The following is a 23,352-nucleotide window of genomic DNA, read 5'->3' as shown; positions in this document are numbered from 1 at the left end:
TAAATTTCAGATGTTTTTAAACAACTACAACAGTACTATAGTAACAAAAACTTAAAAGAATAAAATTGTCACCAATTAGCTTAAGGACACACGGTACTAATTATACGAAAGAACTGTGAACCAGTCTAGAAATGGGTAAGAAATAATAGAGTATTTACAGGTTTGGTGGTCCATAATTGGTTAATAATGAAAATTAAAATTTTAGTAAAAATATCTTTTGAGAGCTTATCCTATATGTAATTTAAAAAAAATATTGACAAATTTCTACTGATGCAATTTTAGCATTCTTACAGGCTTGACTCAGGAGTACTCAATAATGAAAGTAGCATCTGATTCATTTGGTGCAGAATCAATAACATGTGTTTCATGCACATGTATGTAAACAAAATACCGCGGGTCATATGGTGTTCTCCACACATAAGCTTGCACCAAGGTTAGATGTGCATGGAGAATTATAGGTCTCATCATCAGCACCTAGAAATTGTAAGTTATTGAATTTTGACTATTATGGTGTTTCTATATGTTTACTATTGGAGTTGAATTAGTACCGTGTGTCCTTAAATGAAAGATCACTGTGAAATTTTCTCTGCAAACAAAATCGCATCTCCATTTCCACCAAAGAAACTCGGCCAGTTAACACCTGACATTCCTCTACCGTATATGTAAAGTTTAATTACCATGATTAAATTACAAGGAATAAAACAAAATATACCATGCAGTATATGTGGCCCTAAAGAACTAATTCTGAATAAATATTTTATTCATCAAACAGTGTTACATGCATTAAGACTTAAACCTAAGGAAAGAAGGTGGGGCATAAAACGTGAGAAAAACAGTTGCCACATGTACGGTAACTGGTGACTGCAGATTTGAACTGTTAAAATGAAGTCCATGGCATCGTAAGTAACAACAAAATAGGCATCGTTTATTTGGTAGTCAATTGCTGGTGCTTACACATACACACACTGTCGAACATGGTTTCTCTGAAGTATGTCCGAAGGGCAGTCTTTTTCACAAGATCAATGCAAGGATAAGGATTATGTTCATTAGTCACACCGGCTTTATTGTTTGCGTATTTTCAAAACTTCTGCTAATTTGCAATTTAGCCAGAGCTGACCAGAATATGCAAAAGGGGCTTGTCCTGGGGGACTAATAAGGCGTATCACACAGAGAAAAGGCACCTCCCATGGGCGCTCGCACATTGGGGCAAGGAGCAGCAGAGGGGGCGAATCGGACATTTTGTCCAATCGTTATTTTGCTTAATTATTACTTTCTGCACTCAACGATCTAGTGTCGTCAGCGCCTGGTAAAAAAAAAACGACGTCGGTCCATCTTACACGATGGTGACGTCATTTGGTTTAATTAACACCTTCTGCGCGTTGATCCCCAGCGTCGTCAGCGTCCGGTAAGCACATCGACGACCGCGTGGATGTCATCGCCCCCTCTGCTGCTAAGTGGTTATTTACAATGAAAATTATTTACAACTAACCGAATATTTGGTCAAGTCCGATACGATATCGTGTCCGAGGATCATGTAAATTTATCGTTACGAATCCATGTGGGGTCGACTGAGCATGACTAAAAAAGTTTCGAAAAACATTAAAGTCCATGTCACCGCCGCACCATGTCTGCCAAATATTTCGTAGCGTGTGTGTATCAACGCCGTTGAATACAGCAAGAATATTGCAGTTATCTCTGATTACTTTTGGAATCTGAGTGTATCGTTGAGTGACATATATCACGTCAGTGTTTTTATGCCTGCCTCTGGAAAATATCCTAGCTGGGTTCTTTTGATTGTCTAACATAACATCATCGTACACGACTAGATTGTTAACGTCGCCATCAATATCATCAATACCCGGTGCATCATTGATATCTGTAATAAACTCAATAACATTTTTTTTAGCGATCGCTGATGCATTCTCGTTGAAATCTTTCAACACCTCGTAGCATCGTTGATCATCTACGCTAGGAGCAACCAAATACAACTTATCCCACTTCATCCATCTCATTATTAAATTGAGTAACAATTGCGTCTTGCCGGATCCAGATGGTCCGATGATAATCATCCGGATCGAGTTTGGTAACGCTGCAACATGCTTAACTGGTTCTCTTGTTTTAGTCGCCGAAAAATCAATTATATTCATATTTCTATACATAAATTATGGATCTATATTGTGTGAAGTGTAGAGTACGTACTGGTACAAATGATATGACAACCGCTACAACAAGAAATAACAGATCGGCCCTTACTGGCAAGTGTGTACAATGCGGTACAAAGAAATTTAGATTTATTTCTATTAGACCCGGAGATGTTTTAAAAAAAAGCGAGGAGGTGACATCGCAGCCAAGTTATCAAAACTCCCCGGAACCCCGTGGGCAAAGTATCCAGGAGAAAAACACCTCCCAGGATATAACTACTGTGGCCCCGGAACACGATTAGATATTAGACTCGATGATCAAAATCAACCCAAACCCGGTGAGTATCCAATAAACGCTATCGATAAGGCGTGTCATGCTCATGATGTTGCTTACTACAAAAGTAGCGATCTGCAACAGCGCCATATCGCGGATGTAAAATTAATTCACGCGCTAAATGCTATTCCTGATAAATCCTTCAAAGAAAAATTGGCCTCATGGTTGGTAAAATCGGCTATGAAAGGTAAATTAATGATTGGAAGCGGAGCTTCTCGCGCTGGTAATTGAAAACGCTAGCGTTTATAATAACAACATGGAATCCATCTATTATTCTCCAAGAGGATACTGGAAGGGGAAGGCCGCAATTGGTAAGCTTGCAAGCGCTGCAAAAGTAACGAGGACCACTGCGGCTAATTGGTTATCCAAACAGGCTATATGGCAAATCTATCTACCACCGCCTAAACAAATCAACTTCTCGCGCTTTGATGTCAGCGTACCTAATGAAGTTCATCAGGCTGATATACTATTTCTGCCGCATGACAACGGTTACAAATACGCGCTAACCGTAGTTGATGTTGCGAGTCGATACAAACAAGCGGAGCCGTTAAAAACAAAGTCGGCAACTGAAGTAGCCGCTGCGTTTGAAAGAATTTATCGAAGAGGCCCTCTGCGCTGGCCAAATCTATTACAAGTTGATCCCGGTAGTGAATTTCGCGGCGCTGTTTTATCAACGCTGAAACATCATAGCGTCGCGATACGACGAGGTCATACTGCGCTACATCGTGATCAGGCAATTGTTGAACGATTCAATCGGACTGTTGCTGAACGGTTATTTGGATATCAATACGCGAAGGAATTCATCCAAGAAAAACGATCTCGTGAATGGGTCAAAAGGTTGCCAGGCGTAATTGTCGCGTTAAATAACGAGATTACCCGAGCAATCAACATGAAGCCCAGCGACGCGATTAAAGAAAAGTATATACCCGGAAGATCAAAAATAGATAGCGTTTCCAAGCCGATTCTCGGCGATGTCACTGTTAGATATCTGTATGAACCAGGAGAGCTTGAAGGCGGTAAAAAAAGAGCTACTGATCCTATCTGGAGTGTTACCACACATAACATATCAACGATAACACGATCAACTGGTAGACCACCGATCTATAGACTGGATTCAACTGCTCCTCAGCGCGGATTTACACGCGAGCAACTACAAGTGATACCTGACGATACTCAATTACCCCCGCGTGGTCTTAACTAGCGCCGTTGCGTCTATTGCACTCAAGACATGTCAACCTCACATTGGTTTTGACATGACCGAGACTGTTATCGATCCTATCCACGGTAAATTGGCGAGTGTCTTTATCCGAATAACGCCAACTCATTATACAATTGCAACTCGCGCAGTGATTATTCTGTTGTTGTCGTAGCGAGATTATTAATTCGGCATCAATATCAAAACGCCGCTGTTTTTTTTTATCCTGTTGGCGGTAACCCGAGAGTTTTCTATCAATGACGCTTGCATCGATGGTGACTTTGTCGCCGGCTTCGTCAGTGACTCCGTCACCGGCTTCGTCAATAACAATTCTTCGAAGCTGATTTATTCTCCGTACTCGGGACACTGCAAGATAGACTAGATTCGACCATTCGATGCGATTATCAACCATCCAAACAATGGTGTCCGTGATAGTTAGTCCCTGCGAGGAATGTATTGTTGTTGCGTATCCTAGCGTCCACGGGGATTTATCAGCACGTAGCGCGTCCTCGACGACGCTGATATCAACGAGCACGATATCATTCAGCACGAGAATTTGTTTTTTTGTCCCCGACGCTGTCGGGGCTGGAATTTCAACTTCAATGTTCTGCCGCCGTGTGTCCGCGGGTCTATAACACAACGGCACTGGACGCGTTGGAAACTTTTCCTTATGCAACGCAAACAACTTCCGCTGAAGTGTGTCTCTGACTATCTTTCTACTCGCTACAATCAAATCGTTTGGTCTCCATGTTTCCCAGAATTCATTCAACGGCGTTTCCGGAATTACCTCGCGGATTATTTCACACTGAACTCTATCCGGCTGTAATCTGATTAGTTTTTTAACCTCGCGCAGTTGTTCATCAAGTGCTCGGTAATCAGTATCGGTTTCTTCATAATAGTCCACAAAACCCTTTAACCAATCATGTGGACCCTCGCCGACAAATGGTGGTGGTTGGCCATGGTCGCCACACATGATTACCGCTGTATTCGCGCGCAGCAACCACTCAAGAAACATTTGTAAAGTATCTAACGAAACAGTACATATCTCATCCCAGATGATAATATCGGGAATAAATTTTTCACCCATTCGATCAGGAGTTCACTCACCGCCGCTGTATCGAAAAAAGCTGTGATAAGTAACGGCGTCAACATTTCGTTGTTTTATCTCTCGCGCTAGTCTATGGGTCGGTGTAAGCACGATTATACTTGCCCGCGTTCGAAATAATTCAATTGCCCGAGTCGTCTTTCCTGACCCGCCACAGCCGCTTAAATAAACCGTCTTGTGTCTACAAATTGGATCAGAACACGATGGTGCATTAGACCATTCTGATAATTTATCGCCGCGTAGGTAATTGTTCTCAACGGTGACATCCGCTGACGGGGAATAATCGCGTCGTATTTCATTTTTAATTCTCCATGTACCCCAACTCTCGTCCGGACTAGTAAACTCGGCTACGTTTCCCTTATACGCTACGTCAATATAAAATGAATCAACGGCTACTCTAACCGCGGTGTCAGGAAATCTATTTATCATCGAGAATAAATTAATAGCGGCATAACCCAGCATAGACGCCCTCAAATGTGGATATGCTGGGCTGTCTCCATCGCTGTAGGTAACAACTGTACCCAACCTTGTTCCATTGGACAAGAAAGCTGTTTTGCAGTTCACGTATCTATTTTTCGCCACTGCGTCCTTGATTACAAAATCATATTCTGCGTCATCTATAATCAGCCGTGAGCAATATCGTTTGTAATCGCAGTTTTTTCCACCTTGTGTAAACTTACCAATTATTCTTCTACCGAGATCTTTTGCCTCGTGGTTTCGTTGGTTGAATATCCTCCTGGACCATTCGATGATATATTCCTCGTCGGCATCAATGTTTTTTCTGGACTCGTCAATTATGCTATCTAGACGCTCCGGTTCTGGTAACCAGACTTCAGTCTGCGCCCGGTATGATATAATTGCGTCATTGACAATCAACGAAACCAGCATGCTACAATCAATCATATACCGTAGCAGCGCTATTGGCAGCCACTTCTTTTCAGCCATGTGTCTACCGATCCAAATATAGCAACAGCGATGGAGTCCTGCCGCGAATTCAAATGATACTATGCGAGCGAATCCGGTTAAATCAAAATCAGGCAGTGGTCCATTAATAGCAACACGAGTCATTTCATGACTGGGGTGTCCAAATCGTCTAAAGTACTCAGCGGCGGATCCATACCCGAGAAAACTCGCTGGATAGCAGGCAACCATATCAACCGAGATCATAGCGTCGCGGTTGTATTCAGTGTTCCATAGTCCACCGTGATAGTATTCCAAACAACTGGATTGTACATCCGGCAGAAATTCCTTGCGCGTTGGTCTCCACGCATTTTTCCTTGCTGCAACATGAGCCGCAACCGATGGAATCGTAAAACAATTTGTTAGCAGTTGTTCATCATGCTCCTCAAATTCTATGGCGGTTTTTTTCATCCTGTTGTGAAATGCTTCAGTGCGATATAATTCACCGTTTGGCCTTACAAACTGATCAAAGGTATCCGCATCGTTTTCAGCGCTGCGAAGTAACCACACTGATACAGGGTCGTTTTTACACAAGTAGGCAATAGCATCAAATAGTTTCCTCTCCGCGAGAAAACCGTCCTTGGAGAATTGTTCTCCCAGGAATTCTTCGGGTATATACTTTACTGTTCTATTCCGTGGAAATATTGTGATCACGGGCGTCCATGCGTGTTCGTTATGATCGATAATTTTGATTGGGGCTCCCTTTGATTTGTACTTTGATTCGTGTAATACTTCACCGGTTATCGTTGTAACGGTTATTGGAAATCTCAGCGATGTTTCTAATCTCGCTATGTCGCTGATGGTTGCTCCACGCTCTTTTACGGTTAGTTCCCACTGGTTGATTTTGCTACGTCGTAAATCAGTCAATTTGTTTCCTCGACATGCATTTGTAAAATGCTCTATTATTCGTTCTGCTACACAATTTATCCCCGTTGACTGTTTCATTGGTTTCAGTTTTCCGATATCAGGTTTCTTATTTAACGGGTATATTCCATAAACAACTGCTGTTTCAGGATACGCTCGTTCATAGTATGGTCTGTCAATTCCGGTTAACAACCCCGGCTTGGAGTCGCGGCTGACAGTGACTGTTTTCTTGTCGCTGAAAACTGGTTCAAATTTATCACGTATGATCCAATCGCCTGATTCCACCCGGACAATGAATTTTACTCTGAAGAAATACCTTTTACTGTCAAGTTGTGATATTATCATTGCTGCGCGGTTGTCGTTCATGGTAGCATCAACAACACCATCAATTCGAAATGTTGACCAACTATGAGATGCACCATCACGTTTGAATTCATTGATACAATCGCGTATTTTATTCAACAGGGTTTTATCGTTTATTAACGCTTTTGGTGTGTCCTTGAGGACTCTATCGAGATTGAACTTAATATTTTTCCAGGGCTTAATTACTGCTAATCTCTCAAACTCATCCATATAATTAAAACAAGTATTTAAATGAAAGAATATAGTATAATGAATCACTGCAAATGGTTGATGATTGGGTCGACAACCCCGTGCAATAAATCATGTAGAGGTGAATTCTGCGGGTATCATTTACAAAGCGTTCGTAATGGTTCTCTTGGCCCCCTGCCGTGCTTGGTTTGTCACGTCGGTGTAAGAGGAAAATCGCAGTTGTGTATTAATTGTGGCGGAAAGCGATACAGGGAACTAAAACGCTATTATGACAAGCGAATTAAAAACGCCGTCATTGACCCTACCGCCGACTTCGTCATCAAAACCCCCCAGGACTACGTTGAAAGATTCATAATTAAACCAAATAATAAATTAGACAAGTAGTATTATTATACAAATGGACCGAGAATTTCAGTCGCATCCCCTGCTCGTCAATTACGAGGCGTCTCGCGACGGCATTGTTAGAAATCGTAGACTGAAGAAGCCGGTTGGTACCGTAAATAATCAGGGGTATTTGATGTTTGGTGCCGGAAAAAAGAAGTATTATGTTCACAGGATTGTATTTGAAGCATTCAACGGATTAATCGAAAATGGGCTTGTGATTGATCATATTAATAATAATAAGACTGATAATTCTCTTACAAACTTGCAAGCTATCTCGCAAAGTCAGAATACCAAAAAAGGCCAAACCGGTAAATACCCAAAGAAAGCAAAACCCGTAAAGTCATTTGATACAACAACTCACGAGGAAAAAATATTTCAGTCGATGAATGAGGCAGGAAAATATTTTGACATTTATATCGCCTCAATACGATTTGTTGCAGAAGGAATACAGAATTCAGCGATCTCAAAAAAGACCGAGCATAGAATTCGATTTTCATATATAACAGAAATCAGCGAGTGATGAAGTCACCGGCGCCTATGGCGCTGACGAGGTCACGTCTAACGAATTATTAAACACCTTCGGAATTGATACACGGGGTTTCATTTTTCTTTTTATTTAAAAACAAGATGTTTTATAAGAATAATGAATATCGAAGACATCAATAATATATTAGCCGAGATTTCAAAATTAAAAAATCAAGGAATTGAATTATCTGATGGTCTCGACAGTGAAAAAATATTATCCGATTATGAGATTATTAACGAACAGTCGAAACGGGGGCGTTTTACCCTGGCCCGCGAGTATTTTTTTATAAAACGATTACAACATACGATTAATGAGAACCTGTACCACAATGACGCAAATGCATTCATTGGACTATTCACTGCCGTTGAAATAATACGAAAAAAACTCGGACGTGTTTATGAACGACGCCGGGAGATTTCTAGTAAGATCAAAAACATTAGAAGGATTATAGACGAAAACTCCGTGGAGCCCCCGATGGTACACTCGGCGGAAAATTAGAAAATTGCGGATCAATTTACAATAATGGTAGGTGAATCACTTACTACTCGGCTAGCCAGAGAGCGACTAGCAGCGCTTAAAAAGTTTATACCGTTACGAGACAGGGTCCGAGAACAACTTCAAACGCGGCAGCAACTACAAACTGATTTTGCTGTTGGAAGTGAACAGTTATTTGCCCCGGTAACTAAAGCGACTAAGGATGTTACGGCGGTAACTGTACCCGTTCTTGGTGCGCTTGAAAAGATAGCAACTCAGACCGAACAAACAAAAAGGTCTTTAGAAACACTCCCTGCAAAAATAGCGGCTGCTACAACACGGAGGCCACCACCACTCGCTATAACCGAACCACAAGAACCTTATGTTACAATGGCCGACGAAGAAGAACTAGGTGCTACTGCGAAAGAACCAGAAGAAGAAATACCCGAAGAAACACCAGAAGAAGAAATACCGGAAGAAAAAGAAGGGAATATACCCCGTATTGTACTCAAGAAGAGCACAATAGATCAAATTAGAGGCTTCAGCAACAGGGAAGAATTAATTAATTTTGCTGCCAACAATTTTGCTAAGAGCATACGAGATAAGAAGCATATCAATAGCGGTTACGAGAAAAATATAAAGTCGTTAAAGGACTGGGCAAGAATAGTGTATTTAGCAAGTAAACATAAAGATGCATTACCACATCGTAGTAAATCCGATTACGACGCATTCCACAAGGAAGTTAAGAGTATAACACCAAAAAAAGGAAAAGGATACTCTGTTGGTAAAGAATCCTACGGCGTTACCTGTCCTGGCAGTGTTCTCAGTGATATATCACGGCTAGAGGTACTAATTGGAGGAAAACGAGCCGGAAATAACTCTACGGAAATAATCAATGAGGCCGCTGATATTTGCAAGCGGTTATTTACAGGCGGTATTATGGACATTAATGCATATCGAACGCTCATAGACGAACTCGTGGATGATTAATTGGAAAACTGGTGTTTTTAATAAGGATGATCATACACTACAACCATGATAAACCAGTACTCGTCTACGTGGTAAACTCGCGATTGCCTGTTTACCACGCGTACTATGGAGACGGTCTCGGTAGCACCATTGCGGGGTTATTTACAAGAATGGCTCCAAAAGTAGCGCCGTTAGCCAAACAATTAGGAATGAAGGCTATTGATGTTATTCGTGATAAGGGTATTAGTGCCATTGGAGATGTTGCCGGAAAGGCGCTTTCAGCCGCGCGGGACAAACTAATGTCGTTGGTGAAATCCAAGAGATTTTCAAAAAGAAAACAGATGCCATCAACGACAGTGATGCCTGCAAATGTCAGTAAAGTAATAAATAACGCCGTGGAAGAAAAATTAGAGTCGTTGGCGACGACTCAGTCGTTGGCGACTCCGCCATCCGCCGATGCGGCAACCAACGCGCTCATGAACGCGATAGCGGGGAGTGGTTTAAATTCGAAGAATTTACGACGAAAACGACGTTGATGGATTTCAATTGAAAACATCAACATGATAAATAATAGAATGTTTGCGCGAACCGCTGACCCCGCGTTTGATATGGACGCCCCAGTACGCAGGGATGATTCTGTCCGTGATTATCAATATTATTCTTATTATGCAGCGCAACCCGACCTACGATCGCGAATTGAACTTCAGGTCCAAGATACCAGTAAATACTTTCTGCCGTGTGAAGCGTTTATCGAAATCGAGGGAGAACTCGTGACAAATGCCGCCGATAATGCACCATACGCAGATGACCCTCGTGTTCGAGTTGGTTTCGTCAACAACGGTATCATGGCGTTATTTGAGAGCGCCAGATATCTTATTGACGGGCGAGAAATTGAATCAATAGAACGCGAGGTTGATGTTGCAACGACGATAATTGGGTTGGCGAGATACTCGGATGATTATACAAGATCGGCGGGCCCATCTATAATGTTCGCAAAGGACACCACTAATAACGCTGATCATCTTCAGTACGTTAACTTGCTGGTGGAAAAAGATACCGCAATTGATCAGGCTGAAGCAAATAACCCAGACCGCAGAGTAAAACCAGGCGCTAATTTCAATATTATAAAAAGTCTTAACGATAATTACAATATGGGATTCGCAGCACGAGTAGGAATGTTGCAAGGACCACGCCGAAAGTTTTCATGCGCGATTCCACTCCATCACATATTTGGATTCTGCAGAAATGTCAGGAAGGTTATCTATGGGGCTAAGCATACAATCGCGCTGACGCGAAGGGGCGATGATAACAATGCAATATGGCATGCTGCTGGCGTCGCTGCCGGTAAAGTCATTTTAACTAAAATGGCATTGTGGATGCCGGTGCTGACTCCATCAGTTACCACGGAAGCACGATTGTTAGCATTTATGGAACAGGGAGGGAAATCGTTGTTGAGTTGGCTAGCGGTAACAACTGATGCTAAAGAGGATAACGTCGCCGATACGTTTACATGGCACTTGGCGTCAAAACAGGGTGTTTCAGCCCCGCGTCATATATTCATAGCGCTACAGAATAGGGAACGATTGGGTAGTCAAGAACGCAGCCATATGATATTTGATCAATTAGGAGTCAGGGATGTTTCGCTGAGAATAAACGGACAACAGGAACCATCCGAGGATATACAGCTTAATTACGGCGACAACCATATCGCACGTGTGTATCATCGATTGCTGTCGTATATGGGTCGTGATCAAAACGTCGACACTGGTTTGCAAATATCACAACTTGATTTTAAAAACCTGTATCCGATTTATTATTTTTCGCTGGAACATCTTGATTTAACGAGACAATCCGTCGTTGATATACACTTCCGAGCTCATATAGCCCCGGCTGGTGCCAATTATAGAGCGGTTGCTGTCATTCTCAGCGATAAATCAATGCTGCTAGAAGGCGTTGGTGGACGAATGAGAATCGTTGATGCGCCAGTGGAAAACATGTAATTGAAAACACAAACGCGTTTACAATAAAATGTCGTATAGTGTCGTCAGTGTAGAGTTGACTGATGGTCAAGTCAAGAAATTACGATCAAAGTCGGCTAAACAATGCGGAACCACAATAACGCTGAAGCCGTCGCAGATGGCGGGCGGTAATCATAAGATATCGTTGACGGCGCGTCAAATAAAACATTTCAATGATGCGATGAAGAATAAAAAGGGTGTTCAAATAGATTTTTCAGCCGCAGCAATTAAAAACATGGAAAAGACCGGTGGGATATTTCCGCTGTTAGCTGCGATTCCAGCGTTGATTGCCGCGGCCGCACCAGCAGTGGCTAAGGCGGCGGCGTTGGGGGCCGTTGGTACCGCGGCGGGGATGGCATTGAAGAAGGCAACCGGGAAAGGCTACAAAAAAAAACGACCCGTGGCCGGAAAGGGTCTAAGACTACCGGGAACCCCGTATTCATGGTACTCGGGAAAGGGTCTAAGACTACCGGGGACCGTTTATTAACGCAAGAGTCTATAACTCCTGAGTCAATGACTCCTGAGTCAATGACTCCAATGTCTAATTTTGATTTAATAGACGCCGCAAACGCGTTAGCGATAAAAAACTTCAGAGGTGTTTTTATGAGGGATCAATTACCGGCGGCCCCAAGGAATACTGAAACAGGCATAATTAACCTCGATGGGTCCTCCGGAGCGGGAACTCATTGGGTTGCGTACGCGATTGATCCGCGTGCAATCGTCTATTTTGATTCATACGGGTTAGCCCCGCCGAAAGAGTTCATGCGGTATGTCCGGGCGTGTTCAGCCCGGGCGTGTTCAGCCCGGGTTTTTTATTCCACGCTGCCAACACAGCGATTAAGTGACTCGCCGATATGTGGCCGTGAGGTATTGAACGTACTCGCGGCGATTTCATCATCGCGGAAACCACCTCATGTGGTTGTAAACGAATACACTAGTGGGGTTGTAGAAGCTCAACGGATTTTAGAGAATAACATTTACAATAATAATGATTGATATCTGGGGGCGACCGGTTTCGGCGCTGAAACAATCCGCGGAAACGACCGCCGCCGACATAAAAAAACTAATTGAGGATGAAATCGCTGATATGTTGAATCTAACAAGTGTTGACCCGGGCGAAATAGTTGTATTTCAAGACCGCCAGGGTAAATTGAAATCCGGTAATATGTCACTGAATGACGTTTTAATACGACAGCGTGATGCCGCCGAGAACACTATCGCGCTGTATACCAGCGACGGACGACTCAGACCAGGTAAACATATAGTGGAGATAGAGAGAATAATAGAATTAATCCAAGACGGTACTATAAGGTTGAATGAATCCGTGATCGAACTTGACGCGCATGTGAAAAAATCTGCCACCGAGGTGAAAAAATCTGTCACCGATATACAACTCACTACCGCTAGTTTTTTTGGAACCCCGACGGTAACCGAACCGAATCTTGCAACAATAAAAAATACTATTTTGGAGTTTACGACGCTGTCGGGCCAATTTACCTCGTTACGAAAAAATGTTAACAGGATCGATGACAACTTTGATAAATTCCTTGGTAAAAAAAATGCCAAACCGGATGAAATCACAATAACTATAAATGATATCACTGCGTATGGACAGGAAATAGAAACAATCAAAACTGATGTTGCAACGAACAAAAGGAGTGTAGACGCGCATGAACGGGAAATAGAAATAATCGGCGCTAATGTTGCAACGATCATAAATAATGTAGACTCGCATGGACGGAAAATAGAAACAATCAAAACTGATGTTACAACGATCATAAATAATATGGACACGCATACACAGGAAATAGGAACAATCAAAACTGATATTGAAGCGAACAAAAAAAATGTAGACGCATATTGGCGGGGAATAGGATTAATTAAAACTGATGTTGCAGCGAACAAAAAAGGCATAGACGTGCATACATATGAAATAGAAACAATCAAACTTGATGTTGCAGCGAACAAAAAAAGTATAACCGAGAATACACGGGAAATAGAAACAATCAAAACTAATGTTGCAGCGAACAAAAAAGATGTGGACACGCATATACAGGAAATAGGAACGATTAAAACTGATGTTGAAGCGATTAAAGACGGACTACCGAGAGTAGCAGAGCAATTCGAAAAAATAAAAATCCCTCATGAGAACATCATCAACACAGTATACACAATTCGGCATGGATCATTCGATTGGACTCCTACACAGAATACAGTAAATATCACCGCAACTGTTAAGGGCATTTATCGATTGACACTGGTTTCAATGATGCAGTTTAATATATTATCGTCGAGTTCATCCGGGTTTAACAATACAATATCAACAATTATAGACAAGAACGCAACTGAACAGTTTACAATTTATGCCGTTGATAGAAATCTAGCCCGGGCAAACATTACATGGTATGTGGAATTTGCAGCGAATCTAAGTAATTAAAAACACTAGCTCTTTTAAAATAAAAATGACCACCAAGGAAGTTGAATCAGAGGTATCACCGACGTCACATCAATATCGATTCGATACCGCAAAAGAATTTTCCGCGAACTTGAAAACGCTTTCCGAACAATACCGTGTAAAAATAAAAAAATACCGTCGTAAAATAACCGCCATCGACGCGGTCGTGTACTCGGTGTCGGGTATAGTAGCTGGCGCCGGTGTTATTTTATCCACGGTGACCACGATAACCCCGATCGCTGTTCCAATCGCTGTCTCCGCAATGACAACAGTTGCTGGAGTTGCCAACGCAATCACTAGGAAGATATCATCGTGTTTTCAGAAAAAACTCAACGAGTATACAGTAAAACATCAAATAGTATCCGACGCATACTCGAAATTATCCGGGTTGATCTCGTTATCGATTGATAATTTGTTCGTATCCGATGTTGAATTCTCCACGATGGTCCAGTTATATAGCTCCGCGATGTCAAAAATCGAGGATTTTCAACTGGAAGCCGAAACCACCTGGTTGTTAAAATTAGACACTAAAAACAACGAATAATAATAATGTCGCTGAACCCCGAAGGGTCTCAATTACTTCAGCGGATCGCGGAGAACACCACTCCGGTACAAACAAGTATGATATCGATAACATCAACGAAACCCGAATTCAGTGTGAACTTCCCATCACCGGTTCCAGTAAAGGAAATAGCGCTGGCAAAATTGCGAGTATATCACAGTTGGCCTAATATCCGAGCGGACGCATTTAACGGACAACAACCTAATAACTCGCTGGTTTTTGCACGGACAAATAAACCCGATGGGACCCCAAACTGGGAGGAGGTTACAATACCAACTGGGTCATACCAAATAGAGCAAATCAATAAAGAATTTCAACGCAGGATAAAATCGATCACAGGAAAGGAATCAAAAATCGCTATTACGGTTCATGAACCGACGTTATCGTCGACGATTGAAATAAGCACACCGGGGTATATGGTTGATATTTATAACAGTTCAATAAGAACCATACTAGGATGGCCTGAGAATCCACCCGCGGACACCCCCCCATCAACTATCCTCAGACACGATAACGGAGATGGTGGTAGGCATATTGCTCCATACAACGTAAATATCGCATCAGTGATAGCGATCAATCTAGTGTGTGATGTTATCGAAGGGAGTTATCAGGTGGATACCAAGCAATCAAATCAAGCTCAACAGGGGTATATCCTTTATTCGTTTTCACCAACAGCCCCTCCGGGATTTTTGATCATTGAGAGTCCGATTAATCCGGTCTATATGCGATGCCATGATCGGTTTTTAACGAGAATTAATTTCAGAATTACCGATCAGTCAAATAACCTAATTGATCTGCAAGAGGAGGAGTTAGTGATCACTCTGTTTGTAAGATCATAGCAGCAGAGGGGGCAATGACATCCACGCGGTCGTCGATGTGCTTACCGGACGCTGACGACGCTGGGGATCGGCGCGCAGAAGGTGTTAATTAAACCAAATGACGACGCGACGATCCCCCAACGACGTCGTCGTTTTTTTTTTACCAGGCGCTGACGACACTAGATCGTTGAGTGCAGAAAGTAATAATTAAGCAAAATAACGATTGGACAAAATGTCCGATTCGCCCCCTCTGCTGCTCAAGGGGGGTCTGGGTCAATAGTCCCCCCCCCCCAGGTTCTATTGTCAGCCAGTTAATGTGAAACTTTGACCTCTTTTCTTTTAATCGCTGCTATTTAAACTGTCCAAGGAATAGTTTTATATAAATTTCAATCATTACAGATTACCGTTTACACATACTACATGTATACAATGATTTTTTTTATTTTTAATTTTTATAAGATTACAGAATTTCTCGAAACACGACAGGTTTAGAATCTTATTTTTAGCAAAGCTTCCATTTGATTAAAATCAAATCTAAATTTCACCTAGGACAGTGGTGATTTGATTTAGATTGTGCCGTGTTAAGGCATGTATGCCAACATCTTGAAAATGCATCTACTCATTTCACCTGCGCGATCCAAGTTTCCTCAAGCAAACAATTTTTGTTTCGACAAGCCTGACGGGCACCTCATTTTGAATATAGGATGGGCCGGAACTAAAACCAGAGGGGCCCAGCGTGTCGGGCTATCAGATTTCTTTTTAGCACTGCTGGTGTAGATAAAAGATCTGTGAATTGATTGTTGCATTTTGTGGTCACTTACTCGGCATTCTGCCTATTTTCAGAGCTCACACATTTAACACTTTTCCCAGGATTTAAAATGTCCAAAGGTATGTCTGGAACAGCGCCAACATTTAGTCTAGGCCTAGCATTTGCGTATCCTTGAGCTGCCATTTTTTTCATGATCCCTCTAGTAACATTCCTTTGAGAAATGTAACGAGCACAGAGTGCTGTATGGTGCTGCTTTGAAATCGACTCGTTTGTAATAATGTATCCGTTCTTTCATTATGCCTTTATCTTTCGGAAAAGAAAAAAAATGTTGTCCACAGGCTTTTCTTAATGTTCTATTACACCCGTAAGCAACGCAAAACGGTATTGTCTTTTACTCTGGCAACTCCCATTTGCGCTGCTGGAGTCGCTACTATGACGTCACATCCCGAAAGTAACCGAATAGGCGCGGAAATTTTGCATACGAGGTCACGGAAATTCAGCTCCTAGAAGATAGGCCAATATTTAAATATTAGCATTACGGTCGCAGATGATACTTCAGAATAAGGTTTTCTGCTATAGTACTTTTATTATTATTCTATATTTCCATTGGTTTATGGTCTCCTTTAAAGACGAAGTCCCATCATGACCTCGAAAACAACCAATCATTTTAAAATAAAGATAGAACTTGTTTACGTGGTTGCCACAAATTCTGAAACAAGGTTAGGATTTAGATCAACACCTGGTGTTTATAAAACAAACAGTCAAGGTCAAACTATTTTCTGAAATAAGTTTTATCTCTAGAGAATAAATTTACATTACAATAGCCTGTAATAAAAACTAAAAAATTAAAACTGACAAACAATTAAATTGAAATAAATATATATTAAATCAGATACAAGAAAATCAAATACACATGACAGGGAGGTCTACCTTAAGATAAAATCCTGTCATCATCTCTCCTTAAATTGTTCATTGGGAATAAATTGTAACTTCTCTCTTTTTTATGCAGAGATATTTAACCAGTGAATGAAGGCACTGATTGAACAAATGAAATATGCATAGAATTAGCGATGGGTCAGACTGCAAACTGCTCAAAGTTATCACCTTGTGGAAGTTAAAAACATTGCAGAATAAGACTGGGTGTAGTCAATAGTTTTCCTTCTTCAATAACAAATACATGTACATGTGGCTGCAGCAGTATTTTGCATCTGCAGGATGTAAAATGTGATAGATTTTGTTGGTATTCAACCTTATTAACATGCCTGAATTTGTTCCAAATGAGATTTTTTTGCACGAGGAAACTGCATTATTTCTTCTGTTTTGAAGATAATATTGTAATATCTTCCAAATGTAACTGAGACACGGAATTGGTACTAAGATGTTTTCAAATCATTCATGTTGTACAAAACAAAGGGAGTTAAATGGAGCCACAATTAAATGACCTAGAACGTTGGATAAAACTCATTGCAACCAACAGGTAGTCTGTTTGAAAGTATTGTTGTTATTTTCTCATCAGTGAGAATTGCATATAAATATATAATAAATACATGTCTATCTGTCATCTGCATACTGAAATTAGGACCAAAAGTTTTACATGAAATGGCACCACCAACCTTCCAAAGATGGAAAAACACCAAGATCATATGTGTATCGATATGTATCGTATCACAGGCAGCGTATCGTGAATCGTATCGATACGCGGCACAGGTGTATCGTTTCACCCCTAGTCTTTATGGATACCAGTAGTATTAAAAACCGTTAAGTCTATGAACAGATTGCAGCCAATCTTTGCTATGCTTAAACCCTTACCTAGAGAATTCTGATATGAACCCCTGTTTCAAAGTACCTAGAGAGGGACCCGTCCTAACAGAGAAAACGATAGAAGAAAATTTGTATAGACGATTTCAAGGAATTTGCGGCCAGATAAAAGAGGTCAAGTACAACAGATGCGATGGGAAGATTATATCTTACGTATACAGCTGGGAATCTATATCCCCTCTTTAAAGAGATTTGAAAATAGACCTTCTTTAATATTTTGTCTCTATTGGATACAGACCACCCACGAAGGAAGTTCTGACGAATTTCGTCACAAGGACGCAACGAAACAAAGGGCTTTTGAAGGGTAAAGGTTATGAAAAACACGCAGATTTTAATAGATTAAATCAAAAGTTTGTACCAATTGAAATTCTATTTAGAGGATTTTGATTTCAAGGCCTCTTGGATAATATCTAGTTAACAGCATGAAAAAAGTAGAAATAATTCGTCGAGGCAACTTCCGAGAAATTCGAGGCTATATAAAGTAAGTCGAGCACATCACATGCCGTAAGATTATATCTTAAGTTTACATTCTGGACAATTATGTCCCCTTTTTTACATGGAGCCTTTTTTGATATTTTATCTCTTGGATATATAGCAGTAGATAACGTTTGAAGAAAATTCATTGTGGCATTTTCGCGAAATTCCAGGCTGGATAAAGGATATCGAGTACAGCACATGCCGTAAGAAGATTATATCTTACGTATACATTTGGGCCATTACATCCCCTTTTCATTGAATTTTGACACGAATCATTGTTTAATATTTCATTTCTAGGGGACAGAATCCACCTACAAAGGAAGCCCTGACGAATTTCGTCAAGAGGAATCAGCGAAATAAGGTGCGCACTATGGGTACCGTTTAAGACAAACACGTAAATATTAGTAGATTGTTTGACTAGATTGTACTAATTCTGCTCCTACTTAGAAAGACTTTGATTTCATCGTACCTTGGATAGTATCTAACTAAGGACCCGCTCTAACAGCAGGAAAAGTTCAAAGCAAATTTGTCAAGCCGATTTCGAGAAATTCGCAGCTAGGAATATGAGGTCCAGTACAACACTTGACGTAAGAAGATTTTATATTATGTATACATTTGGGCAATTTCCTTCTCTCTTTAGAGATTTTATATGGGCCTTTCTTTTATATGTTGTTTCTAGAGGACAGAGTCCACCTTCGAAGGAAGTCCTGATGAATTTCATTGAAAGGAATCAGCGAAATAAAGGGCGCGCTATGGGTACCGGGTATTGAAAATCCGCAAATGTTAATAGATTGTATCACTAGTTTTTTCATTACTTTCCACTATTTTGTTTTAAAACAGAACGATGCTATCATCAAAGTTGGCAAAGTCTTGTTGTATGAGAGTGACTTGAAAACTTTGGAAGGAAAGAACTGGATCAGTGACCAGGTAACCAAAATATTTTGAAGATCTAATAGAAATGGTAACGTTCAAGCGTTGCATTATCAATATTTGAAGACGGTTTCGTGTTTTCTTTTTATCAGAGACTTATGAAAGGCTAGCAATATTTGTGTTTCTAACTGAAAATTTATTAAGCCTAAGAAAAGGCCTTTATACCAAATACAAACATCTTTCATTGAAATTATGCGAAAATCTGACATTCACTTGTTTAAGCAGACACTAATATTATTTCCTGTATTTGTTTATTCACACATATTTAAATAGGCAAAATTCTAAGAATGTGACTACAAGTTTTTCTTTTAAGAGTTTGTTTATTCTCTCTAAAGCAAGACAGCTTAGCTTCTATGAAAGATAAATTGCAATCATTCAGTTACAATGAAATTTAGATCTCATTACAATGTATCTATTACTAATGCGAAATTTTTGTGAGATGTTGGATGTCTTTGAAGCTTAATACAGGTTTAGGAATTTGATTTCTTCACGTCTTAATTGGCATATACATTTTTAAATGATAAACTAGAATAATTGTATGTTTCTATATACCCTAACATAATGAGATACTTGTTATACAAAAACGATATATATCTGCCTTTTTAGTTCTGCACTAGTTTAAAATGTTTATGTTTTCTTTGGGTTGGTTTATATGATAAAGTCTATTGGAACAATCATTTTCTACGTCTGCACTGTTGTTTTCACTTAGAAATGCAAATGCATATTATTAATTTCTTTTGCAAAGTGGCACAGGTTTGTAATACGTCCATTACATGTTATGTTTACAATAATAAGCGTGGCTCTAAATGTTGTAAAACTTAATACAGGATTTTAATGTATTTGGAAGATAATACTTTCCGTTTTATAGGTAATAAATGCTTTCCTGGCGATCATCGAAAGAGATAGTGAGGGGAAAGCTTTATGCATTGACTCATTCTATATGTGCAAAAAAGGAGTGGAGCTCCCAGACGGAACAAACCACAAGGAACATGTAAATTATTCCTATGAATAGACCAGGACACTGGTCCCTTGTCGTAAGTTTAATATATATATATATATATATATATATATATATATATATATATATATATATATATATATATATATATATATATATAAAATTGTATCATTATAGTAGCCCTCATAATTAATCTTTATGAATCATGTATCCATACCACTGTAATTATATATGAAATCAGTTAGTATTTAATATAAAATGCATTTCTTTACATAGGTACACATTCATTAATTATGCAGTGTTAATAGTTAGGGTGTTATATATATTTGACTTGCATTGTTTGTTATCTTTTATTTCGCAATATGCTATTGTAATGTAACATTGTATGTTGGACTTTTTTCTACTTCACCTGAATTATTCATTGTTTTAATTTTATCCTGTAGTCTTTATTTCTATGGAAATAGGAGTGAAGGAAGATGAAATATTTATATTCATTCTGACTTGAACAACGCATCTTTGAATTGTAGCGCGTAAAATATTTGGTACAATTATTTACTGCTTTCATAACAAAATGAAGCACTTTTTATTTTCCTTAAAACATGTCCTCCGCGTATTGATAGAGTGGATATTAATGGAGTGGGAGTATTGTATAAACATTACAGATTGGTAGTATTTGACTCAGTTCAGAAGTATCATTTTGTAATAAATATTTCAATAATTCTGAGTTTTCTTGTAAGAATTTTAGTTCCTTTGTTTCCTTATTCTATCGTGCATTGTGTGGTCTTGGCAAGCTTGAAGTCTATTTAAGGTCACGGATGGTGTACGCAATCAACATTCATCTACTCTCAAATTCTTTAATTTTCGAATATAAGCATTATTGTCATGAGAATTAAAATGTTTACTTAAACAATGGTATTACTTTATTTAATCAAGAGTTTTTCCTTAGAATGTGTTCCGTTTGACTTATAGTCTAACAAGCATACGATATTCAATGGGTATCACAGCATATCGAATATCATAAAGCCATGTAGATTCATTAACTGAAATTTTGCATGATTTTTTATGACAAATAATTTTAAAAAATGTGAATACAGGATGAATTTAATGTCTATTTTCCCATATGTGTGCTTCGCTTTTTGGCATTTTTGTTAACGCATCCTCGTTGATTACACAAATTCTATACAAGAGTGACTACAAGCCTGACATATATTTAAGACATGTTCATCCTATGGGAGAATTGACAGTACGGAACAGAAAAAAGATGAAGCAGAAAAAGGAAAAAAAAGTATGAAATAGGCTTAAATGTGTAAATATAGATAGAATAGCATACATAAGGGCAGATATATCTATAGCATTGGACAATAAAGTAATTCCAAAATTTATATTGCTTAAGTTCAGTTAAAAGTTGTTACCACTGTCGTAATATTATTTTCTCCCACTAATTCTTTTCAGTATCTCTTTATGTGATATATAATAAACCTCAAGAACTAAGACAATATAACTTATGATAATCGCATCATTACTATTACAATAATTTAATCTGAATATAGAATATTTACTCTCTTTTCTAACATTGGCAATTGGTACAATTTGAATTATTGTGTTCAATGGTTGCATGCATATTTTGATATAGTTCAGTATCTAATGCGGTGATTCCGCGATCTTCAACTGGAATAATACAACATTATACAATTTATTACAATTACTAGGTGTTATTTGCATACATTAGAATAATGATGTACATTTGAGAAATATAAACTCTTATCTAGTTAAAAATGTAAAAGCAAAGTGATATTCATCTTCAAAATCCGCAAAAAGGACAAAATGGCGTTGAATTGGTTGAAATTTACCTACACCGGTTAAAATTGTTGACGCTATACACTAGCAGGTACCATCCGTTATTTTACACAACAGCATGTAATCAGGTGAGTGTATCAGATTCTAAATACTGTGCTTTTTATGAGCATGTTCAGCGTGTAACTAACAGTAACACTTTTAGGAAATATACTGACGTAAATATTTTAATTTAATATGAAACACCCATTTGATATATATATATATATATATATATATATATATATATATATATATATATATATATATATATATATATATATATATATATATATATTTGATTTTGTCTGTATATATACTGTACAGACAAAATCTCACCAGGAGAATGGATATGACTGTGGAGTGTTCATCATGATGCACGAGGAACAAATCACAAAGTGTGTGTGTGTGTGTGTGTATGTGTGTGTATGTGTGACTTGGATGTTTAACGTAGCTTTAACAATTTTTCAGTCATATCGCTACGATGTCTGCAGTGTGGCAGTTTATAGTAATGTCTAGCCCTGAGGCACCATTCCGCAGACATGTAGCATGATGTCCCACCCAGTCACATTATCCTGACACCAGGCTGACCAGTCCTAACACTAACCCCTTAATGCTGAGCGCCGAGCGAGGCACCTGTAGGTACCATTTTTGTAAGTCTTTGGTATGACTCGGCCGTTGATCGAACCCACGACCTCCCGCATCCGCGGCGAACGCTATAACCACTAGGCCACCGGAGCGGTGCAATCACAAAGGGACGCCCACTTATATCCGATAAGGTAAGGTACATGTTGTAGAGCCAATGCATGTACCTTCCACTGAGTGACACATTCATCTCCACGCATCTTTTAGACCTTTGATTTATGTTTAAGTATGCATTTATGACACATTGTTAATAAACTCTTTATAGTAAATTAGCGTCATTAAATTTTTTCTCAAAATTTAATTTTGTTTAAGTAATTATTTCAAGGTCGTCTTTTAATGATCTTTTTTGGTGAAATTTATCTATAATAGCTTATCGTTTTTTGCACTGTTGAGTTTTTTAAAAAATATATCCGTTATATATAAGCGTTAGTTCTTTTAAAAAAAAATACCTTTTAGATATTTAGATCAATATGCCAGTGAATTATTTGTATGCTCGAACTACAAAAGACGTAGCCGTGGTGAATTGCTCTTATCAGTCTGATATCCATATATACATTAGTCCAAT

The 23,352-nt window shown here is 39.3% G+C and overlaps 1 protein-coding gene across 2 annotated transcripts; it reads left to right on the top strand.

Annotated features, from left to right (window-relative positions):
* The first annotated feature begins 166 nt into the window (after positions 1 to 166).
* On the top strand, positions 167 to 22,988 carry LOC149808124 (uncharacterized). 2 transcript variants are annotated; one of them, XM_089949887.1, is made up of 6 exons: positions 167 to 483; positions 18,181 to 18,248; positions 18,719 to 18,782; positions 19,262 to 19,348; positions 20,220 to 20,385; positions 22,614 to 22,988. In XM_089949887.1, exons 1-5 carry the CDS (start codon positions 439 to 441, stop codon positions 20,361 to 20,363), a joined length of 408 nt encoding a protein of 135 aa, XP_089806013.1. In that variant the 5' UTR covers positions 167 to 438; the 3' UTR covers positions 20,364 to 20,385; positions 22,614 to 22,988. The 2 variants fall into 2 exon arrangements, with proteins under 2 accessions (XP_089806013.1, XP_089805982.1); XM_089949856.1 differs by lacking the exon at positions 167 to 483 and having other exon boundaries at positions 17,764 to 18,248.
* Positions 22,989 to 23,352: the final 364 nt, after the last annotated feature.

Source organism: Sinohyriopsis cumingii, chromosome 1 (assembly GCF_028554795.1).
Source record: "Sinohyriopsis cumingii isolate HCF-2022 chromosome 1, ASM2855479v2, whole genome shotgun sequence".
NCBI classification, from domain to species: Eukaryota; Metazoa; Mollusca; class Bivalvia; order Unionida; family Unionidae; genus Sinohyriopsis; species Sinohyriopsis cumingii.
Note: the sequence above shows the minus strand (reverse complement) of the source record. Positions and strands in the feature narration are given on the sequence as shown.

What these genes read in the sequence shown, in the direction of transcription:
- LOC149808124 (XM_089949856.1), top strand. Translation starts at nt 18,073, where the DNA reads ATGCGATGGGAAGATTATATCTTACGTATACAGCTGGGAATCTATATC. An exon ending in AAACAAAGGGCTTTTGAAGG is followed by an intron (nt 18,249 to 18,718) that starts GTAAAGGTTATG and finishes TTTCATTTCTAG; the next exon opens with GGGACAGAATCCACCTACAA. An exon ending in AGAACTGGATCAGTGACCAG is followed by an intron (nt 19,349 to 20,219) that starts GTAACCAAAATA and finishes TCCGTTTTATAG; the next exon opens with GTAATAAATGCTTTCCTGGC.